The 20,356-nt window shown below is 49.6% G+C and overlaps 9 protein-coding genes across 9 annotated transcripts; 7 read left to right on the top strand and 2 right to left on the bottom strand.

The window, feature by feature from the left end:
* Nucleotides 1-137: 137 nt before the first annotated feature.
* N7503_002902 (eukaryotic translation initiation factor 4E) lies at nucleotides 138-1,019 on the top strand (the record flags this gene model as incomplete). The annotated part of the gene is made up of 3 exons (XM_057062449.1): nucleotides 138-311; nucleotides 375-446; nucleotides 552-1,019. The coding sequence occupies 3 exons, from the start codon at nucleotides 138-140 to the stop codon at nucleotides 1,017-1,019; spliced, it is 714 nt and encodes a 237-aa protein (XP_056926411.1).
* A 1,136-nt stretch (nucleotides 1,020-2,155) lies between these two features.
* xanG (cytochrome P450 monooxygenase xanG) lies at nucleotides 2,156-3,794 on the top strand (the record flags this gene model as incomplete). Its single annotated transcript, XM_057062448.1, has 3 exons — nucleotides 2,156-2,758; nucleotides 2,820-3,668; nucleotides 3,741-3,794. 3 exons carry the CDS (start codon nucleotides 2,156-2,158, stop codon nucleotides 3,792-3,794), a joined length of 1,506 nt encoding a protein of 501 aa, XP_056926410.1.
* Nucleotides 3,795-4,310: 516 nt separating this feature from the next.
* N7503_002900 (Isonitrile hydratase-like protein xanA) lies at nucleotides 4,311-4,701 on the top strand (the record flags this gene model as incomplete). Its single annotated transcript, XM_057062447.1, is given in 2 exon segments — nucleotides 4,311-4,491; nucleotides 4,511-4,701. The coding sequence occupies 2 exon segments, from the start codon at nucleotides 4,311-4,313 to the stop codon at nucleotides 4,699-4,701; spliced, it is 372 nt and encodes a 123-aa protein (XP_056926409.1).
* Nucleotides 4,702-5,837: 1,136 nt separating this feature from the next.
* On the top strand, nucleotides 5,838-6,689 carry N7503_002899 (sulfotransferase family protein; the record flags this gene model as incomplete). Its single annotated transcript, XM_057062446.1, has 3 exons — nucleotides 5,838-5,928; nucleotides 5,979-6,151; nucleotides 6,213-6,689. The coding sequence occupies 3 exons, from the start codon at nucleotides 5,838-5,840 to the stop codon at nucleotides 6,687-6,689; spliced, it is 741 nt and encodes a 246-aa protein (XP_056926408.1).
* A 2,401-nt stretch (nucleotides 6,690-9,090) lies between these two features.
* N7503_002898 (peptide MFS transporter) lies at nucleotides 9,091-11,164 on the top strand. Its single transcript, XM_057062445.1, has 3 exons — nucleotides 9,091-9,166; nucleotides 9,232-9,569; nucleotides 9,632-11,164. Exons 1-3 carry the CDS (start codon nucleotides 9,129-9,131, stop codon nucleotides 11,011-11,013), a joined length of 1,758 nt encoding a protein of 585 aa, XP_056926407.1. The 5' UTR covers nucleotides 9,091-9,128; the 3' UTR covers nucleotides 11,014-11,164.
* An 817-nt stretch (nucleotides 11,165-11,981) lies between these two features.
* Nucleotides 11,982-13,416, top strand: N7503_002897 (syntaxin). Its single transcript, XM_057062444.1, has 5 exons — nucleotides 11,982-12,169; nucleotides 12,223-12,382; nucleotides 12,438-12,904; nucleotides 12,977-13,256; nucleotides 13,305-13,416. Exons 1-5 carry the CDS (start codon nucleotides 12,164-12,166, stop codon nucleotides 13,364-13,366), a joined length of 975 nt encoding a protein of 324 aa, XP_056926406.1. The 5' UTR covers nucleotides 11,982-12,163; the 3' UTR covers nucleotides 13,367-13,416.
* Nucleotides 13,417-13,921: 505 nt separating this feature from the next.
* On the bottom strand, nucleotides 13,922-14,539 carry N7503_002896 (BolA family protein). The gene is made up of 3 exons (XM_057062443.1): nucleotides 14,413-14,539; nucleotides 14,256-14,362; nucleotides 13,922-14,152 (listed from the first exon to the last, which is right to left on the bottom strand). Exons 1-3 carry the CDS (start codon nucleotides 14,509-14,511, stop codon nucleotides 13,978-13,980), a joined length of 381 nt encoding a protein of 126 aa, XP_056926405.1. The 5' UTR covers nucleotides 14,512-14,539; the 3' UTR covers nucleotides 13,922-13,977.
* Nucleotides 14,540-14,755: 216 nt separating this feature from the next.
* On the top strand, nucleotides 14,756-16,661 carry N7503_002895 (acyl-CoA synthetase; the record flags this gene model as incomplete). The annotated part of the gene is made up of 3 exons (XM_057062442.1): nucleotides 14,756-15,364; nucleotides 15,414-16,321; nucleotides 16,394-16,661. 3 exons carry the CDS (start codon nucleotides 14,756-14,758, stop codon nucleotides 16,659-16,661), a joined length of 1,785 nt encoding a protein of 594 aa, XP_056926404.1.
* Nucleotides 16,662-16,872: 211 nt separating this feature from the next.
* Nucleotides 16,873-20,192, bottom strand: N7503_002894 (exoribonuclease II; the record flags this gene model as incomplete). The annotated part of the gene is made up of 2 exons (XM_057062441.1): nucleotides 16,873-19,977; nucleotides 20,028-20,192. The coding sequence occupies 2 exons, from the start codon at nucleotides 20,190-20,192 to the stop codon at nucleotides 16,873-16,875; spliced, it is 3,270 nt and encodes a 1,089-aa protein (XP_056926403.1).
* Nucleotides 20,193-20,356: the final 164 nt, after the last annotated feature.

Below are 20,356 nucleotides of genomic sequence, written 5' to 3'. Positions count from 1 at the left end.
TGCCTGGACTGCCTGGAGCAGATCTCTCTGTTTGGTCTCACTTCACAGGCCTCTCACTTGCTCTTGCTCACTCGGCTTTAGCGCTTACTCGATAAAATCCTGACCTTTGTCTTCTTTCATCACCCACCAACCCCATCATGGCCGCCGTCGCAGAGAATGGCCACCCCGTGGCCGATGAGAACACTGCTCCCGCCGTTGCTCCTTCAGCCGATGAGCTCGTGACCGTCTTCCACAACCCCGAGAACTTCAACGTCAAGCACCCGCTCATGCATGAGTGGACACTCTGGTTCACGAAGCCCCCCAGCGGCAAGGTCCGTTTTTTATCTCTGGCCTTTCCAACCGAATCCCCAATCGCTGACCTCGATGATAACTAGGGCGATAACTGGAATGATCTGTTGAAGGAAGTCGTCACATTCAGCTCCGTTGAGGAATTCTGGGGCATCTACGTATGTGCCCAACACGACAGCCCAGAACCACAAATTATACAATCGGACTGCTTCAACAAAGAAATATATATTTAACATAACAACTAACCCACACTTTCCTCATAGAACAACATTACCCCCACCTCCGAGCTGGGCCTCAAGGCCGACTACCACCTCTTCAAGAAGGGCGTACGACCGGAATGGGAGGACGCGCAGAACAAGCACGGTGGCAAGTGGTCATACCAGTTTAAGGACAAGCGCTCCGTCCCGATCGATGAACTCTGGCTGCACGCGCAGCTTTCCGCAATTGGCGAGACCCTCGAGGCCGATGGTGACAACGAGGTGATGGGTGTGGTCGTCAACGTTCGCAAGGGTTTCTACCGTGTTGGTCTGTGGACCCGTACCGTCGGCAAGGGCATCCCCGGCGACAAGAGTGCCCGTACCCCCGCTCAGGGTAAGGAGGTGTTGGAGGCCATTGGTGCGCGGTTCAAGGATGTGCTCCGCCTGAAGGAGGCCGATGTTGTCGAGTTCTCCGGCCACACCGATAGCGCACACAGCGGTAGCACCCGTGCCAAGGCCAAGTACACCGTTTAAACATTAGATCGAATCGAGGACACGAGGGATTGATTTCAATTTCGCCTTTGATATGATATCCACGTTATTATCAAGGGAGATATGGTGCTCAGGTCGAGGTCATCATGATGATTGCACCATCAAGCCTAGACTTGAGAGCGGAGTTGCAGAATGAAGGAAAAAAGTCAATGATTCCCACCTGGCAGTCTCTTAGCACCTGCTGCATTTTCTTGTTTCATCAACAAGATTTTCCTTATTTTTTTCTTTTTATTTTTTCCCAGTGACGACCCTGATTGCTTGCGACATGTATCTTATCCTACCAAACGCATTTTATGAGGCATATGTCGTTGGCCATGCTGGTCTTGTTTAGAAAGTACGTCATTATAGTGTATTCAATTTATTATGAATTGATGAATGTTAAACCATGGGTCCCAGTAGATCAGGTCAGAGTGAGATGCTCTAGTTGCAATCTAGATAGCTTTCACCTCCCCTTGGAAGTGCCGGGGGGATTTCAAGATATGAACTACCTAGGTATCAATTGGCTTATTATATCAATGGACATTCAGCTTCCAAGGTTAAGTAATGTCTGAACTCCCAGTATTAGTTCGTTAAATACACGTTGGCGGAAGTTTTTCCTACTTTTTCTTGAGGTATATATATCCACACCAACAACCTCAGAATCTTCCTATCCCAACTCTCCGTAGATTAATACAGATGTAGGCAAACTGGAACTTTGGAACCTGGTGAGTTTGCTTCAGATTTCATTTATCTCAATGAATGGATTTAGCCTAGGTAGCTACCTGTCCCACCTAGATTAGACTGCGCAACTGTCGGGATAAGTACTTTGATAACCCCGACTTCAGTCCATTTGTCATCCAACTCAACCTTCCGAATCCTCTCCGTAGCACAGCTTTAAGGTGAGCTCAATATACAAGTTCCATGGATGTGCCTTGATGTTTCTAGAGAGTCGGTCAGCATGTCTCATCAGCGTAAAGTTTGTGTTCCCAGCATGCTTGTCAATGAAGTTTGTGCGTCGAGTGGAGTCAGCAGAGTCACCGATAATATTGTTCTTCTGTACCATAAATGGGCAATCAATCTTTTCTGAAATTTGTTTCCTGTTTGTGTTTTTACTCTTGCCACACTTTTCCAATTTCAACATGGACACAGTCTCCATCTCAGCTCTAGGCTGGACCCGAGGTGTTCTTGGCCTACTCATCACAGCACTCCTGATCTTATATTGGTATTTCCGCATACCATCCGATATGCCCAAGAACATACCCACAGTTCCAATCTATATATCTCTTATAGGCCTTTGGAGCGAGATGGGCCAAGATACAATCTATGACCGCTGGCTCCGACCACCCCTGGAGAAATATGGTGCTGTACAAATCTGGTTCGCTGGCCGGTGGAACGTCCTTGTGACACGGCCGTCATACCTCGTGGATATGTTCCGGCATGAAGATGTTTATGCAAAAGCAGGCAGCCAGAAGAAGATTCCATGGAGCGTGATCGCAGCGCTAGTGGGTGATAATATTATCAATGCGCATGGGGAGAATTGGAGGCTTTTTACTTCAATAATGAAGCCTGGCTTGCAGAGGAGAATTACAGATTCGGGACCGTTGTTAGAGAAGTCGAGGTTATTTGTTGATATCTTGTTGAACGAGCAGGAGAAGGTAGGGATGGGTATTGCTGTCAATGCTATTATTCAGCGTTGGGCGCTAAGCTGTATGGGATTGAACTTTATGGGTGTGGATCTTGAGGTATGTCTACGAGAAGTGGTTTACAATTCTTCTTTTCACCTTCTTATCTTTACAAAAACAGTCATTGGAAAAGCCTGGGCAGCGTCTCGAAGAACTGCAGACTATCATCAAAAAGACTCTTTTCAAGCCTCTCTTTTTCAACTTCCCTGACCTGGACAAATTCCCTTCTGTGTTTCCTCAGCGGAAGGTGGCATTCGCTATCATGCAAGAGTTTGGCGATCTACTATGCGAGACGGTCCGAAAACGCGCACCAGTGACCTACGGAAAAAATAATATGGAACAAGTAGTCGACCTACTCGATTGTGCCCTCAAAGAAGGAAAGATCAGTGAAGAACAATACCGCAATAACCTCAAGGTCACATTCCTAACCGCCCACGAAAACGCCCAGCAGCTGCTTAATTCCGCCTTCTGGGAACTGGGTAATAACCAAGCCATTCAGAACAAACTCAGAGCCGAGATCCTCGCCATGGGAATGCTAAACCCCTCGGCTGACGACATTCACTCAATGCCTTACCTCTTCGCCGTCGTCCTCGAGCTTCTCCGACTCTATCCTCCAGTCTCCCAGCTCATCAACCGAGTCACTACATCCAAGACCGTCCTAGGTGGCGACATCGTGATCCCAAACCACACATGGGTAGGCTGGAATGCGCTCGGTGTACACACTGACACACAGGTATGGGGACCTACAGCTCGAGAATTCATCCCTGAACGCTGGGGAAGCGACGTGAAAGCGATTCAAAACACAGTGCGAAGCAAAACCACGCAATGCCACTTCATCGCATTCAATGCACACTCCCGAAAGTGCCTCGGCCAAGGTTTTGCAGTCCTACAGATGAAGATACTGCTATTCGAGATGGTCCGACGAATTGAATGGGCGGTTGATCCAACCTATGAATTGAAACTGACATCGGTGAGTGGATCTGGAAACACATATGACGTGACCCCTACCTCAGAGGTAAGATCTCGGCTGATATTTTAACAGGGTGGTATATTAGCACCGCTGATGCTTCGCGTGATCCTGCGAGAGAGGAAATGAAAAACGCGGATGAAACGTATCGACCCACTGAGCTAGTTGACATAGCTACTACGCCTTGGCGGAGAGTACTTTTTTCTTTCCTTTTTTGCAATTATCGGTCAGATCTATAGGGTGAGAGCTGTTCACAGACTTAAATATACGGCTATCTATGCGAACACAGCGTACTCTTACCTGGCACACATCATTAGCAACACCGACTCAAGTGTAAGATCTGTTGTCCGCCAAATATGGATAGCGACGGATGTATTACAGAATTGAAGTATGGCAATGTTGGCATCGCGAGAGTTGATCTTCATATTTTGTATCTCTAACATAAGATATTAAGCGATAGCCTTCTGCTCCTCCTCCAATACTTTGAGAGTTAAGCCAGAAGTCTCTTTGCCAATCAGTAAGCCTAAACTTAGGCTCACTCTGACGTTAATTATCACACAGCGTGTTGGAAAAAACTCGGAAGATAAAAGCAGAGTGGCAGTGCTGATCTGAGAGTGCGCAGATCTCCTGGACTTCACCGGCCCGATGCAAGTGACATCTCATGTCACTCACAACCACAAGGAAGACGATCCTGAACCAACTTCGAAGTCAAGATTAATGTACAAAATAGACTCGTTCACTCTGCCACTTCCCTCCAAATTGAACCTGACGACCTGTTACCAGATGCGCTGGATAAGACCACAGAATACAATATCCTCATACATAGGTATCCCCCGGTGCTTCAGTAGCTACAATACAACAGATGGTTAAGGGCCTCGAATCCCCAGAAGAAAACCTTACTCGCCCATATACCACGTCAGAACCCTCCCGTTTTCGCATCCTCTTCTCCGTCTGCACAGGTGCATTGCTTCTGACCGCAGCAGGCATCCTATCTGGACTAACGGTCACAACACATCATCTCACCCTAGAAGCATGAAAGGCACTCTGCTCCACCCATGGCCAAACAAAACCTTAACTCAAATTTTGCAGTGACGATCCGTCGGTAGAAGAGTTATAGAATGAACCATAGTACAGATTATTTCGTCTGAAGGTATTGGTGCGGGCATCGACGCAGCAATGTATGTCATGTGCAGAATTCAAAGTGCCGAAGCAAGATCTTTCTTTTCCGTAAAGCTTTCCGTAAAGCTTGAATGTGAATTGATGGAGCCGCTGGATGGGATTTGGCCTATGATGAATCACAGTTTCTTAGATTGAACGATACTATCAAGGATCTAGATGGCTATAGTGATGATCCTCGGAGATAAATCATTTGCATCCATTCACAAATCCTCGTATCGCGACTTCTGGTAGCTTTGATTATTGACCTCGTTGAGTAGATAGCACCTTAGTCCTCTCCCTCGGTTATCAATGTCATCAATCGAGTGCACCGGGCATAAACAGGTTTCAGGTCAGCTATTTCCATCAAGATCGCAAGATTCATCACTATCACAGTCGGAATGCGTGCCGTATTGGTCGAAAATCATAATAACCATGTCAGAAAGGGTGATATTTCACAGTATGGAGATATAAGAATAGGCGACTGGTACCAAAATATACATGATGCATTGGCAGATGCGGCCACAGCAGCCAGGAGTAAGAGTTTGTGGAGGCTCATCATTACAGTGATTGTGCATGTCATATCTGCACAACATAAGCATTGAATCAGCACGGTATAGTGAAATCTCACTGTCCAAGAATCAACTGGGACACTACATGCACCTTGGCATATTTTATTCCATCTCCTATACTCTCTCATGCTCAGAGAGCCAGATTCGGTTTATTAGATTGATGTTCAGTTATTCTTTTACTCTGATCTGACTCAGCTTTCAACCGTCGGGAACCGGGATTTGCGGCAGTAACCGGAGCTTATGCTCTTGTGACCTGTGATATTCAACGGAAGATCCAGGAGGCACCAAGTATCTCGTCGAGCTTTCCTCTGCTAGTATTTAGTATTGAGAATAAATGCCATGGACCAGATAGGCCCATTCAATTGTCTAGCCCCTCAGCAGTACACATCTGAGCATCAACGGGGCGAGGAGATCGAAGAGCGACTTGTCTGTTATCATTACTTCAATGCACCCTGTGATCCTTAGCATAGTGAGCAACAAATATACCGCTCAGATGGAGATCCTCGTACTAGGTCTTCCCAGAACGGGTACCCAGAGTAAGCAACACAACACCAAGGGATCCCAATAAATCTACTGACACTGCTAGGTCTCGCCGGCGCTCTCAGCCTGATTGGCTACGAAAAGGTCTATCACATGAAGGATAACTTCATAAGGGGCGACCATACATTTTGGTCGAGAGCCATGGATGCCAAATTCGCAGGGCAAGGTAACCGCGTGAATCGAGAGGACTTCGATGAGCTTTTCGGAGGCGAGTACAGGGTGAACATTAACATTCCAATAGGAACAGGAAACAAGATACTGATATACTTTCGCCGCCTAGGCAGTGAGCGATTACCCCGCTGCTATGTTCCCCGATGAGCTGATAGCCTCGTATCCTTCGGCCAAAGTGATATTGTTGACCCGCGACCAAGATGGATGGATAAAGTCAATGGAAGACACACTGTTACACGCGTGGGATGCGGAAAAGAACCCTGGAACTGAGACGGAAGGTGATGCCCGGTCAACCCGGTTTGCTCGTGATGAGATGGTTCGCAAGATCCAGACCTATGCTTGGAATGATGACTTTGGAGCCAATGGGCGCAAGCTGTTTGTTGAGCACAATGAGCATGTGCGTCAACTTATGAAATCCCGACCAGGAGACTTCCTTGAAATTAATGTCGCGGAGGGATGGCGGCCACTTTGTCGTTTTCTAGAGAAAGAGATTCCTAGTGAGGGGTTCCCACGGCAAGATGATTGGGTGAAGTATAAGGAGGATGTTCAGAAGCACCGAAGAAACGATGATTTAAGTAGCGAATAGAGTCAGTTGAGTATTAGTCGAATTTCCCGGGCTTGAGTACATGAATTTATAGGGACAGTCTGTGTACCTGTAAGGGTTGACCCTGACTCAAACGCCATCTGTATACAGTGAGCATAGCCATTGGCCAGCGATCTCGGCGTCGGCGACCTTTTCCTCATCGGTCCCATGTGGAAGCGGAGTTAATGTAAGCCCTCTAGCTAGTGACGTCCGAGGTTTCACCGGAGATCTTCATCGGTAGCGAGAGTCCAATCCTCAGCTATCCAATTCGTACTCATGCTCTATGTAGCCTCGGGGTTCAACGTGATGATCCTTTGTAGCATTCATTTCAGATCTGATATTCTAAAGATCATCTCGCCAAGCACGGAAATGCAACTTAAATAAAATGCTTAGCCGACGTGGAGTCTGACGCGTGTGCTTCGGGAACCAACCGGATCTCACTCATTGATAAGGATCAAGTCCGCATGAATTGCAGTAAACCTCAAGGATAGAATCTCCAGAAATAAACGTATGGCCGGTCTCGGATTGCGACTCTCATGGACGGGCTGGTTAGCCTTTCAGAGAGCGCAATGTGAAGAAGCCAAGGGCTTGGATGCGCGCCCTTCGAAGCAGCTAGTCCACAACGATCCTCACAATCAGTCTTGTCGTTGGTGGAATCGGTGGGACTCGGATGCGGGCTCTCCCTATTTGCTGCTTTTTCGGTGTAGCGAGCGAAGTCGGAGCGATAAGGTGTACGTCTCAAGGCCTTTTATTTACGCAGGCGTCCCCATCTGACAGGCTGAATTCTGGTTTTCTTGTTTTTGGGACTTCTTTCCTCTCAACTTTCATAATGCTTCCTTCTTAGTCCTGAAGGTGTTGATTTCGCTTCTCATACATCCAAATCTACACCTACTATCTCCCCGCCCCATGACCAATACTCTCGACACCTCGAAACCGTCTTATCTGTGAACCGTCGTGTCTTGGCAGAAGCGCCAGACTCCACACCATCTCATCGCCTGCGCGCTCACCCGCCACGCAGTTACGAGAGAAAAATACCCCGGAATCGATGGTCTGGGTCACCAGGCTATTCCGGACAGTTAAAAAGTTACGCGCCAAATGAAGAAGGTGCTTTACACTGGCTATTCCCGGCTGCTGCGGGATCTCGAACTTCAATGCCTTGATCAGCGCAGATCTTCTCTTTGGCCCCCCGCATGCCCAGGCCAGCGCAACTAACAAAATGGAACGGACTCCGGGGTAGCATCGCATCACCAAGCTCACAATGAGACAATTTCCGAGACATACCCTTCTCGTGTAGGCTGGTTCGCTCTGACACCCACAATCAGGTCAACAACGCGGGGAAAGGCCCCAACGTTGCACTGAAAGTGGCGACAATCAGGGAATATCTCCAAGCGCAATCAGCCTCCTATCAGGGCGGGGAAATTTGATACGAAACAGCCGCAGATAGGGTCATACAATGTGGCAACCGAATGCATCTTTTGCTCCATTCCCTTGCGAGGTCAAAGCGGACTGGAATTTCATGTCGGCTTATTGAAACACCTAAGCCTTCTACGCATCCCCTGGAATACCTCCAATGTGGCGGCTCACCGAACTCAGGTACAAGCCTATCCCGGACAAGGGGAAAAAAACGCCCCCAAAGCCCGAACTCGCCGTCGACGGCTGAAGAATGGAAGATTGGAAGATCGGAATGGGCGAAAGTTCCGGAGAGCGGATTTGACTCCGGCTGGACGCCAAGACTTCTTACCCGTTCAGAGTTCAGATGAAGATTCGCCTCGTGGCGAAAGGGACCACTGGAACCTGACTCCGGCTGCAGTATACCGAAATGGAGAATCTCGCTAGGTTTTTGGTCACCGGCATTCTCCGACAGGTACTGCCGGTGTGATTCGCCCTGATAAGGGTGGAGAGCTTGGAACGGGGTGGGAAGATTTTTGGCTCTAACCTGTCTAGAATCGCGTGCCCCGGGGTTTTCTTGGTTCTGATTGATCGGAGCCCTCCTGGCAGATTCTTGGCATATTGCTTACCACTGCGCTATCACTTATTTCGAGGACTGTTTTGCATTCGTGTTTCCATGTCTGGGGTTACATTGACGCATGGACGGGCTTGCGATTCGTCCCGCGACAGACACTTGCCGATCGCATCCACGGAACGGGAACTTCGCTGGGAACAATGTTTTTTTTTTAATCATTTCTGTCGCGTGAGTGGGACTAGCTCTTGTACTAAGAAGGCGTCCCATTCATTCAAAAGTCTTGGCCTTGATATTTTTTTTTCCCTCGGTTCAAGCGCCGATAAGAGTGCTCATCCCCACAACGCCTCGGGTGTTGGGTAATAAAAACTGACTATATAGTATACGGTCGCGGTCGCCCGTTGCTTTAGATTTTTTTTTCCCTTTACTCTACGTCCATTGTGCCCTTGGAAGACTAGATTGCGATCGTGAGGTAATCTGAGATGTCGAACACAGACAAGGTGGCTGAGGTTACTCCTCCGTATGTACTCCCAGCATCCTATATCCATGCCCATATGTTGGCAATGGTCTGACTCATTATTCCAGAGCCTACGCCAATGAAACTTCCGTTGAGCAGGTCATTGTGACCGACGAGAAGCGGGATTTTGATATGGATAAGGAGGCTCTCTCGGTGACCGCGGACGGCGAAGAGCCCAACGACGATGAGAAGCGCACCCTTCGCCACATCGCAGAGAACTTGCCCATCTCAGCATGGCTGGTGGCTATTGTTGAGTTGTGCGAGCGATTCACCTACTACGGAATGTCTGGCATGTTCCAGAACTATATTCAGCGTCCTCTCGACGGCAGTGAGGGACGTGGTGCTCTCGGCATGGCTCACCAGGGTGCTACTGGTCTGACCACTTTCTTTCAATTCTGGTGTTATGGTAAGGCTTCTTAGGGCTTGGTTGACTAAAGATATTTTGGTGGCTAACTAAGCATTCTGTAGTTACTCCCATCCTCGGTGCCATTGTCGCTGATCAGTACCTCGGAAAGTACAAGACCATCGTCTGGTTCTGCGGTATCTACCTCGTTGGTCTCTTGATCCTCGTCTGCACTTCCATCCCTGTCGCTCTGGAGAACGGTGCTGGTCTGGGTGGTTTCATTGTGGCGATCCTGATTATTGGTCTTGGAACTGGTGGTATCAAGAGTAACGTTGCTCCCCTGATTGCGGACCAGTATAAGCGCAAGAAGATGGCCGTCACCACCACTAAGAAGGGTGAGCGCGTGATTATCGACCCTGCCCTGACCATCCAGCGTATCTACATGATCTTCTACGGATGTATCAATGTCGGTTCTCTGTCTCTGCTGGCCACCCCATACATGGAGTTGTACATTGGTTTCTGGTCTGGTTACCTGCTGTGTCTGTGCATGTTCGCCGTTGGTACTCTTACCCTGGTCCTGGGTCGCAAGTACTACGTTGTGCGCCCTCCCCAGGGCTCTATTATCACCGACGCCTTCAAGGCCTTGGGTATGATGATTATGAACCGCAACATGGATGCTCCCAAGCCCAGTTGGCAAATCGCCAACGGCAACGCTGAGGTTTCCCTTCCCTGGGACGACCACTTCATTGACGAGCTCAAGCGTGCTCTCATTGCTTGCCGTGTCTTCGCTTTCTACCCCATCTACTGGGTTGTATACGGCCAGTTCTCCGGTAACTTCGTCACCCAGGCCGGTCAGATGAAGGGTCACGGTATTCCCAACGATTTGATGCAGAACTTCGATCCCATCTCCATCATTGTGTTCATTCCCCTGCTCGAGACTCTCGTCTACCCCGCCATGCGCCGTATGAAGATCCCCTTCCGCCCTATCACCCGTATTGCGCTTGGTTTCGTCGTCGCCTCCCTGGCCATGATGTACGCCGCCATTGTGCAGCACATGATCTACTCCGCCGGACCCTGCTACGGCCACCCGCTCTGCACTGCGTCTGAAGTCGACGGTACCGCCCAAGGCAACAACGTCCACATCGCGATCCAGACCCCGGCCTACGTCTTCATCGGTATCTCCGAGATTTTCGCCTCGGTCTCCGGTCTGGAGTACGCTTACACCAAGGCTCCTCCCTCCATGAAGTCCTTCGTGCAGTCGATGTACCTCCTTACCAACGCCTTCGGATCCGCCCTCGCCGAGGCCCTGACCCCTGCCGCCTTCGATCCCGCCATTATGTGGATGTTCGTTGGTCTTGCCTGTGCCTCGTTCCTGTGCGGTATCATCTTCTGGTTCGTGTTCCACCACCTCAATGCGCAGGAGGATGACATGAACGCTCTCGATGCGGACGATGGAATGCCCGATGCTCCTATTGAGGAGGAGCGTCGTCAGTCCATGAAGCAGTAGATCTGTATTTGTTCGAGTCTTTGCTTTCGGGCTTGCATTTGCACTGCGTGGGAGCAGGGTCTTCCTGCGTCTAGACTGCTGGGCAGATATGTGGGACGAGACATGAGTTAATCCATTCCTATAAATTAGGAAGTAAATAGTTAATCCCTATATTATATAAATAAATTTTCAAATGTTTAAATATTCAGAACAAGTGCAATCCATGCTTCAAATGTCCTTTGAGATGTCCTAACGGTCAGTTATATTTTCTTTTTTCCAATGGCCCCACCCCCACCTACGAAGGCTCCGGAATAAGTATCTAGATGCCTAGGTAGATCAATTGATGCCTATGTGCTATTTATGGATCTGTCTCCCACTAAATATTAGCGCTAGCTCAAGATGAGCTTGACTTGAATGTCATAATTTTGAAATGTGCAAGTTAATTGGCCTCTATAGGTGGTCAGACTGCATGTACCAGGTGGTGCGCACCTGAGCATGTGGCGTAGGCGACACGGCGGATATTATATATAACGGGCGCTTCCATGGCTGGATGTCTGCCTGCGGCTTGTAAAGATGGAAACTAGGCATCCTTATTGTTATATCTTATACATTATACTTCCTTCAAGGATCTGGGTTTGAACCCTGAATTATGTATGGAAAAAGAGACCCGCTGTGCACAATCATGACGTGCAGACTTGGTTGCCACCCAGCGTCGATATGGTGACATGTACCGGGTACACATAAATACGTGCGGGAGAGTAGGAGTGGACAAGTACCAGTACTTCAGTGGAAATGCTTTCCCTGACGTGCAAGGGTCGATCCACTGCGTATCGCCGATCCGAGCCTCATAAATAGAACAGCGTGCAGCTTCAGCCACAATCATTCCGGGGCCAAAGGGGTTCCACTGTAAGGAGGCCAACACCCACGCAGGAACCATTATCTTTGCACTTGATTCCAACCCAATTTGAACAAATTCATATTGACTTTGTAATTTTTGATTTAATTCTAATAAACCCCTGACTATCACTTTGTGAACAAAAGTGAAACATTCTGCCCTTTCTCTTTCCACCACCGCCTGCAACTCCACTTCTCCCGTCTCACCCTTCTTCTTTCACTTCAAACCTGAAACCCCTTGCTCGTCATCTTTGTTTATCCATCTTAATCTGTCATAATGAGTGTGAGTCGTCAATCAGTGATGTGGCCCTTTGGTGAAGTGTCTGACGATGATAGTACCAGAGCTTGGGGGATAACAGCCAGGGGGGCTACGGCCAATACAACCCCTATGGAAGTCAGCAGCAGCAGAACCCGTATGCCAACCAGGAGCAGGGCTATGGATATGGAGGTGGTTACAACCAGGCCAGTGCCGCTGAGCAAGGCAATGGTGGATATGGTGAGTGAACCAAATCCGACAGCATCGCAATGCGCTAACCCAGCCCCCTCTTCAGAGATGTCCAACATGCAATCTGGAGGTGGCCCGACCGCGATTCTGAACAAGTGCAAAGAGATGAACGATGCCATTACTGAGCTGCGCACCAAGCGCGAAGGCCAGCTTGTTTCTGCCCAGAACGCCCTGCTGGACTCGAGCACCGGTAAGGAGGACCAATCCGCCCGCCAGAACGTCGACTACATTGAGGATGAGATCAATACCGCTCTCCGCTACCTGCGCGACCAGTTCAAGCGCATCAAGGAGACTCCTGGATCCGGCGACTCCCGGGTGTCTGGCCAGGTCGAGAACGTCAACCGCAACCTCCGTCGCGAGATCGAGCAGTACCAGCGCACGCAGTCCGATTTCCAGAAGCGCCTTGAGGAGCAGGTGCGACGTCGTTACGAGATTGCCAACCCCGAGGCCACCCCCGAGGAGTTGGAGCAGGGTGTGCAGCTTGTCTTGGCCGGCCAGGAACAGAGCTTTGCGGTAGGTTTGGATCCGTTTATTTTAGCGAATCTTAACGCATGGCCGTTCTTACTAATATCGTTTTCGCTTTAGGTCCCCGGTACTCGTTCGCGCCAGGCTAACGATGCCCGCCAAGCTACTCTGCAGCGATCCGCTGCTATCCGCAAGATTGAGCAGGATATGATCCAGCTTGGTCAGTTATACCAGGAAGTTGCGGAGTTGATTCACCAGCAAGAGCCTGCGGTTACGCAGATCAACCAGAGCGCCGAGGAAACCCACCACAACGTGCAGGAAGCCAACACCAAGCTTGATAGTGCCATTACTAGCGCTCGTAATGCCCGCAAATGGAAGTGGTACGCCTTGGGTATCGTTAGTAAGTTGCCCCACTGTACCCCTCCATGAACCCAGCTGACCAATATAGTCCTCATCATTGTCATCATTATCGCCGTCGCCGTTGGTGTCACCGAGGCCAACAAGAACTAGTACATCTTCGCGCTACGAATCCCATTTTCCCACCCGTGCACGACTTCCCCGAACTGGCATGGCATCGACTCGACTTGCATGGATTCACGTCTGAATCAAATCCCGCCCAGTCCCCATCGCCCTGTGTTATCATTCAATTCCCCTATGTCCCATGCCCTCGAACCCTTCGTTTCTATACCACTTTCTCGCATGTTCCAATTCGTCTTCGTTTCTGTGTAAAAGCAATGCTCGATCCACTTCGCTTCTTTTCCTTGTGTTTTTCTTTTCCATATTTCTGCTGCTCCCTTCGCGTACAGCTGCGCTAAGACGGACCACCGTAAGCGCTTAGCTGATTATGACCTGTCTTGTGCTCCTTTGGACTCCTTGAGCAACTTGCGTCGCCACGTGCGATGGCCATGTCCGGAGTCCTTGGATGTATATACTAGAGTGTTTGCTTTCTGTCGATGTCGATGCCCGGTTGTTTGGCGCTAGAATCTATGTAATACCGTATTAATTGATAGCCGTCTATATGTGTAATTTGTAATCAGTCGTTCACTGATCAATTAATTCTTCCAATCGGGTATCAATCTCTATGGATACACTATAATATAATCAATGCTTCAATTGTATCCTTATGCCTGCGCTTCCCTTTCCTTCTCTCGCTTCTCCTCAGCGGGCGTCTTCGTCTTCAACTGCAACGCATGGATGCCGCCCTCCTGACTCATCTCCTCCTTCAACAAGGCATACACCATCCGATGCCGCGCAGGCTGCATCTTCGATTCAAAAGAGTCGGAGGTAATCGTGACACTAGATAACGAGCGGTCAGTAACCTTGAAAAGTAACGAGCATGAGTCCAGCGACAGGCTATCCTCAATTGCATAGATTATCAAGGGTACATTGGGATTCGTACTGGAAATGCGTTTCCTTCGATGTGGCTCCCTGCATGGCAGCATGGTGCGCGTGCTTGTGGGAATCATTGCGAATTATGAGTGTTGAGGGAGTGAATGCGTGAGCAATCTAGGAATCTCAGTGTGGGGTTCGTAGGATTGAACAAAGCTTGGGTGTACCTTGTCGCGCATGAGGTCTTCCATCGGGGTTGTGGAGGCCATTTTGGCGGAGACGGAGAACAAGCGTCGGGGGAACTGGAGTGGAAGAGAGCGAAGCATTGGAGTTGTGAAGGAAGAGAAGGAGGAGGACCACAAGGAGATATTGAGAGCAAAATAGAGTAAGAGAATCAGGCCACGAATAGAAGCGATAAGCGGAGAAGGGAAAGCGCGGATAACATTTTTGTTGCCGCGGAACTTCTCTATGACATCAACCGTCACCAAGGTCTATCCCCAAGCCATTGGGCTCTCGACTTCGTAAAGTTCGAATTAACATGATACATTCAGTCTAGTTTCATTGTTCACCATGTCCACCCGCATCCTAACCCCGCGATTCCTGCGACCGCGCCTGCGCATCCATGCACATGCACGCACGACGACTCTCTCAGCACATAGGAAGCTCCTCTCCACGCTCCCCAATATCGCGATCTTCCGCGCCCTGCAAAAGCACGATCCCTCTAGTCTAGCAGTTCTGCACAGCACATCAACCCGCAGCTTCACATACGGCAATCTCATCGGCGACGTCCTCCGCGCGAAAGATGATCTCGAGCGCAAAGCACAGGGCAAGCTGGCTGGGGAGCGGGTTGCATTTTTGGCAGAGAATAGCTATGACTATGTTATAACTCTCTTGGCAATCTTTGCCAGTGACGCTATTGCGCTGCCGTTGTCTCCATCGTTCCCCGTTGGTGAACTACAGTATATTATGGATAACTCGCAGGCCAAGGTGCTTCTTGCGACGGAGAAGTATGCTGATAAGGCCAGCCAGGTTCTCAAGGCCGGGCTGGAGTTAGATCCTTTGTTTGATGTTAGGCGGAAGATTGAGGTCGGTGCGGTGGCAGAGTCTGTTCAGTTGGATAGTCGTGAACAGACTTCGTCCGGGATGATGCTTTATACTTCGGGAACTACGAATCGACCGGTAGGAACAACCCCTCTCTTCGTTAACACAATCACTAAAAGAATAACAGAAAGGTGTATTGATCCCCGAGTCTGCAATTGCTGCTCAAGCATCATCTCTTATACAAGCATGGAATTACTCACCACAAGACCGCCTATTACACCTGCTCCCACTCCACCACATTCACGGCGTCGTGAACGCAACCATAACACCAATCATTTCAGGCTCCTCTATCGAATTCATGTACCCCTTCAATCCAGAGCAGGTCTGGCGCCGCCTTGCCGCACCATTTCTCCCATCTGAAGAGACCAAATCAAAAATCACCTTCTTAAGCGCCGTCCCAACAATATACAACCGCCTAATGTCATCCTTCCAATCTCTCTCCCCGGATGTTCAATCTGCAGCACGAAAAGGTGTACACCCAAATCACCTCCGCCTCAACATTTCTGGCTCAGCAGCGCTCCCAAGACCCACAAAAGAAAAATGGTCCTCCCTTAGCGGTGGAAACATCCTTCTCGAACGATTCGGCATGACAGAAGTTGGCATGGCAATTAGTTGTGGACTCGACCCAGTTGACCGCGTTGACGGTAGCGTCGGATGGCCACTACCCGGTGTCGAAGCCCGTCTCGTCGATACAGAGACGGACAAAGTCATCCCCGTTGGTCAAGAAACTGATGGCAATGGCCGAGCACTAGAAGGCGAGATCCAGTTGCGGGGGGAAACGATCTTCCGCGAGTATTGGGAAAACGAGAAAGCCACGATGGAAAGCTTCGTTAAAGCAGATGACAACGGGAAACCTTGGTTCCGGACTGGAGATGTTGCCACGAGACGGGTCGTCGACGGAGTTGGCAAGGGAAGTAGCGGGGAGTGGGCGCAAGGGCCTATGTATTTCATCAGTGGTAGGAAGAGTGTTGATATCATCAAAACGGGAGGCGAGAAAGTGAGCGCTTTAGAGGTTGAGAGGGAGTTACTTTCTCTGTATGTTCCTCATTCCCAATTTTGGTCTTCAAGGTATCTCTACGCGAAAGGATATGCTAATACTTCATCCAGTCCCCAAGTTACCGAAGCAGCCGTCGTCGGCCTTCCATCCGAACAATGGGGTCAAAAAGTCGCCGTCGTGTTGGTTCTTAACCCCGACGCAGCGACAAGCGGACGAAATGGCAAGTCGTGGGGTCCGATGGATATGCGTCGTGCATTGAAGGATCGGTTGGCGGGGTATAAGATTCCACAGGAGATGAAAACTCTGGAGAGTATTCCCAGGAATGCCATGGGGAAGGTGAATAAGAAGGCTCTTGTTAAAGAGGTGTTTGGGGTTTAGGAAACCCCGACTCTTGGATTGTATGATAGTGTATAATAGACTGTAAGATAATCATATGCCATTCCCGCTTGGCAGCTCTCCTACTCGAGACAAAATAACATGAAAGAGGATACCCATATATGCAGTTTCTAAGTAGAGAAATGGTATAATACAATATAGTACAATATAGTACACGGCAAACCATGCCAATGACCCGTGAGATAAAGGTCGCTCAAGCCCATTCTCCAACTCTCTCATACTCCCTAATCAAACTCAGAGCCTCCATGCGAACCTCCAACCTAGCCATATCAACAGCAACAATCTTCGCGTCTACAATGCCAAAGATATCCATCCGCTCCCTGTCCGCACAATCATCCGGTATAGCAACAGAACAGGTAACTCCCAGATTAGCAATGACGCCAGAATACACAGTTCCATCACGCTCAGGGAGAATGCGCCGCATGCGTAGCACGACGGGGAATGTTGCTGGTAGTTCACAGCCCCCGAAGTAGAACGCGCGGAAGAGGAGCATGCAGGCCCAGTGTTGGGATGAGTACGTAGAGACATCGCGGAGGCGGGTGCGAGTTGGAATTGAGTAGAGGATGTGGGAGTCTAGGTCGGATTTTGTGTATGGAAGGGGTTGAAGTGAAGTTTCGGGTTCCGTTTTGAGCGTTGTTTCGGTTTCAACTTCAGCCTCGGTTGATAAAATTTGATCCTGATCCCGAGTTTGCTCTTCAATCTCAGGATTGGGCATATCAGCGACTCCATCAAATGGACGACCATGTTCAGCTTCAAAGCGCAACGCAGCCTCAATCTGATAATGCGCAATCACATCCGTGAACCGACGCAACGGACTCGTGCTCTTAACATATGCATCCAGCCCAAGCATATGATGATGCACAGGCTCAGAAGAAGAAAATGCCTTCGGCATAGCCAGATCCAAAAACTTCTGGCCACCGAACTGCTTCATGTTCTCAGGCGTGACGCGTCCGTTTTCCGGATCATACCAGGTACCGTCGTAGACAGCGGGAATATTACGAGTAGCGCAGAACTGGCCGGCGATATGACCAGCCAGGTTCATCAGCATCGAGACAAGGTAGTTTTTTGACTCGTCGCGGACCTCGTGTGGGTTGAAATCCTGTATGCGCAGTCGGATGGCTGGGTCGCCAATGTAGTATCTTCCCTCTGTGACTTGCATCTCGTAGGGTTTGAGTGGGGCTGTGCCTGCTTGGATAGTAAGGGACATGTTGGGGCGCATAGATTGCATGTCCATAGCACCGTTCTTCTGGCGCTGGGTGCGGAAACCGAGCATCAGCTTGCGCAGGGTGGTAAAGGTGTCTTTATCTTCGGCTGTGAGTGTCTCGCGGAACTCTTTGCCCTTGGGCAACGGGGTCTTGACGAAATTGCCGACAGTGAGGGTTTCTTGAGACTCATTTGCATCGGGATTGAGGTATTTCCGCAAGGCGCTGTGCGTAACACTGATGACATTGTGCACAGTCCCGTTTGCCACCTGGGTGTCCAGGACCTCTCCATCAAGGTTTATCTTCGCACTGAATGTCAGGGTCGGTCGACCCGGTGCAAGACTGAAGTGCCCCTGCGTCAGAGATTCCGGGAAGATAGGGTATGTCCGCTCGGGAGCATACAGAGTCGCCAATCGCGAGGCAGCATACTCGATGGTCGGATCATTATACTTCAAAAAAGCTGTAGGATTGGCGACATGAATATGCACCCAGAATGTGTCGTCCGACCCAGCAATGCGCTCCAGAGAGACTGCATCATCAATCTCCTGTGCAGTGACATCGTCAATACAGTAAATAGGCAGATCTCCCCAGTCTTTTCGTAGGTGCTGCATAGAATCGACAAGCGAGTTTTTGTTCTTCCAAGATTCTTCGATTTCCTCCCAGCGCATATCTTCAAGGAGAGACACCCCATGTCCTGGTAACATCAAGTTCTGATCCAGCAGACTCAAATTCTCCCACGGAGAGATGACACCCAGCTCCTGTAAGAACATGCGAGTCGAGGACTCGCTGAGGCCGAGGGTATTGTACATGCCAGTCACTCGCATGATATGCGAGGCCGTCGACTTCAAAGTACCCGATGGCATGATCACTGATGGCGTTGCATACAATTGGAGGTATTCAATAATCATCTGGTCATTCTGATCAAATTGTTCGGTCAAAACCTCGCGGTAGGCCATCGCCTTGCCATCTTGACCAGGTACAAACTGCTGCAATGATGGCCCCACACTAGACATGATTGTAGGCGACCGCACTTTTCGGCTGAGGCGGATCAGGCGCTGTGCCTTTTGAGTAAATCGCTGAATTGGATGCTGTGGAAATTTGTCCGCCGTCATTCCTGTGGAACTTGTAGCCTTGTGATCTAGAAAAGCCTGGTGGCTCTTTCCCATAGCAAATCGAGTGAGATAATCCTGGTGCTCATGAGCCCAAGTGGTGACTTGCTCAACAACTTTGGCAATCCGCTTTGGTTGCACAAGGTACGTGGAACTGAAAAGTGAGGTGGAGTCCTTCTCAATTAGAAATGGGTTGTTCCGAGTAGCCTGGTGGACAGCAAAGAGGTTGACGCTGTTAAGTTCGGACTCTTCGATGCCCAGGACCTTCATAGTTAATTCTTCAATGCTCAAGCGACGGAATTCGGAATCATCGGCGACGAGATCATGTAGATTATCCAACTTCGACGAGTGAGCTCTGTAAAAGTCCAAGACATGACCTTGAAAATTGTTCATCATATCCAGGAGAGGAGCAGCGAGTGGCCGTGGAACGCCGCCCTCTGGCACATGCTGAATCTCCTGATTGATCATAGGTGTTGTTTTAGGGAAATATGGCTTGATTGGATCCAATAACTCAGCAGGAGCAAAGTTCTTGATCACGTAGTCCAGTTCGCGAGCTTTGCAGAGCCGCCAGTTTCCGCGGTTGACGTAGAACTGCGGTTGTCTCTGGACAGACTGCACGTATATTGCCCATTTAAAGGTCCCGTCCGCCACTAACTCAGCCACCAAATCACCAGGCTCAAGATGGTCGCCATGAAACTCCTCCGAAGTATCTATGTCATCTTCTTTCGAGAGGCTCGGATCATTCCATACGGAATCGCCATAAGTGTCTCGACCGTTGGGCATGGAGCCCAGCAACGGGCCAGCATCCTCGTCTTGGTTTGGCTCTTGTACAGGATCTAAGATGTTTGAATTATTGGCCTGCCAGTTCGAAAGGTATCCTCGAATGTCTTTGTAGGCCTCGATCTCGGCTTTGTGGAGGGCTTCCGGGAGGCTCTGTGACTGATCGATTGGTGCTCTTGGGTTGATATCCGATTCTTGCTCTGGCACCTAGTTGAGATGGTCAGCTAAGTACGTCAATTGCAAATTGTTCTCCATACTTGATTGCCGGATTCCAAGATTTTTGTGGTGGATAGTAAGCGTCCGTGCGGCACACGAGGTAGCAGCGAAAGACCAGCTGCTTGTCGTTGCCTTATCGTGGATCGTGCGCAGACATTTCTTGCAGTTGCAAGTCTCTGCAACGACCCAGTCTTTAGCCAGACCATGGTTGTGTTTGAGGTCGCAGAACCGCGACGCCATTGAAAGGTGTATAATTCTGCGGTCATATTAGCCACCGCTTTGAGGCGGTGTGTAAGCGCTGACACCTCAGGTGTCGACCACCACACCATGGACATCAGGACAGCAGTAACCCACGGCAAAGACAATGAAT

Source organism: Penicillium pulvis (assembly GCF_028828015.1).
Source record: "Penicillium pulvis strain IBT 33274 chromosome Unknown contig_12_segment0_segment0, whole genome shotgun sequence".
Taxonomy (NCBI): Eukaryota; Fungi; Ascomycota; class Eurotiomycetes; order Eurotiales; family Aspergillaceae; genus Penicillium; species Penicillium pulvis.
The sequence above is the reverse complement of the archived record's forward strand: the minus strand, read 5'-3'. Positions and strand labels throughout refer to the sequence as shown.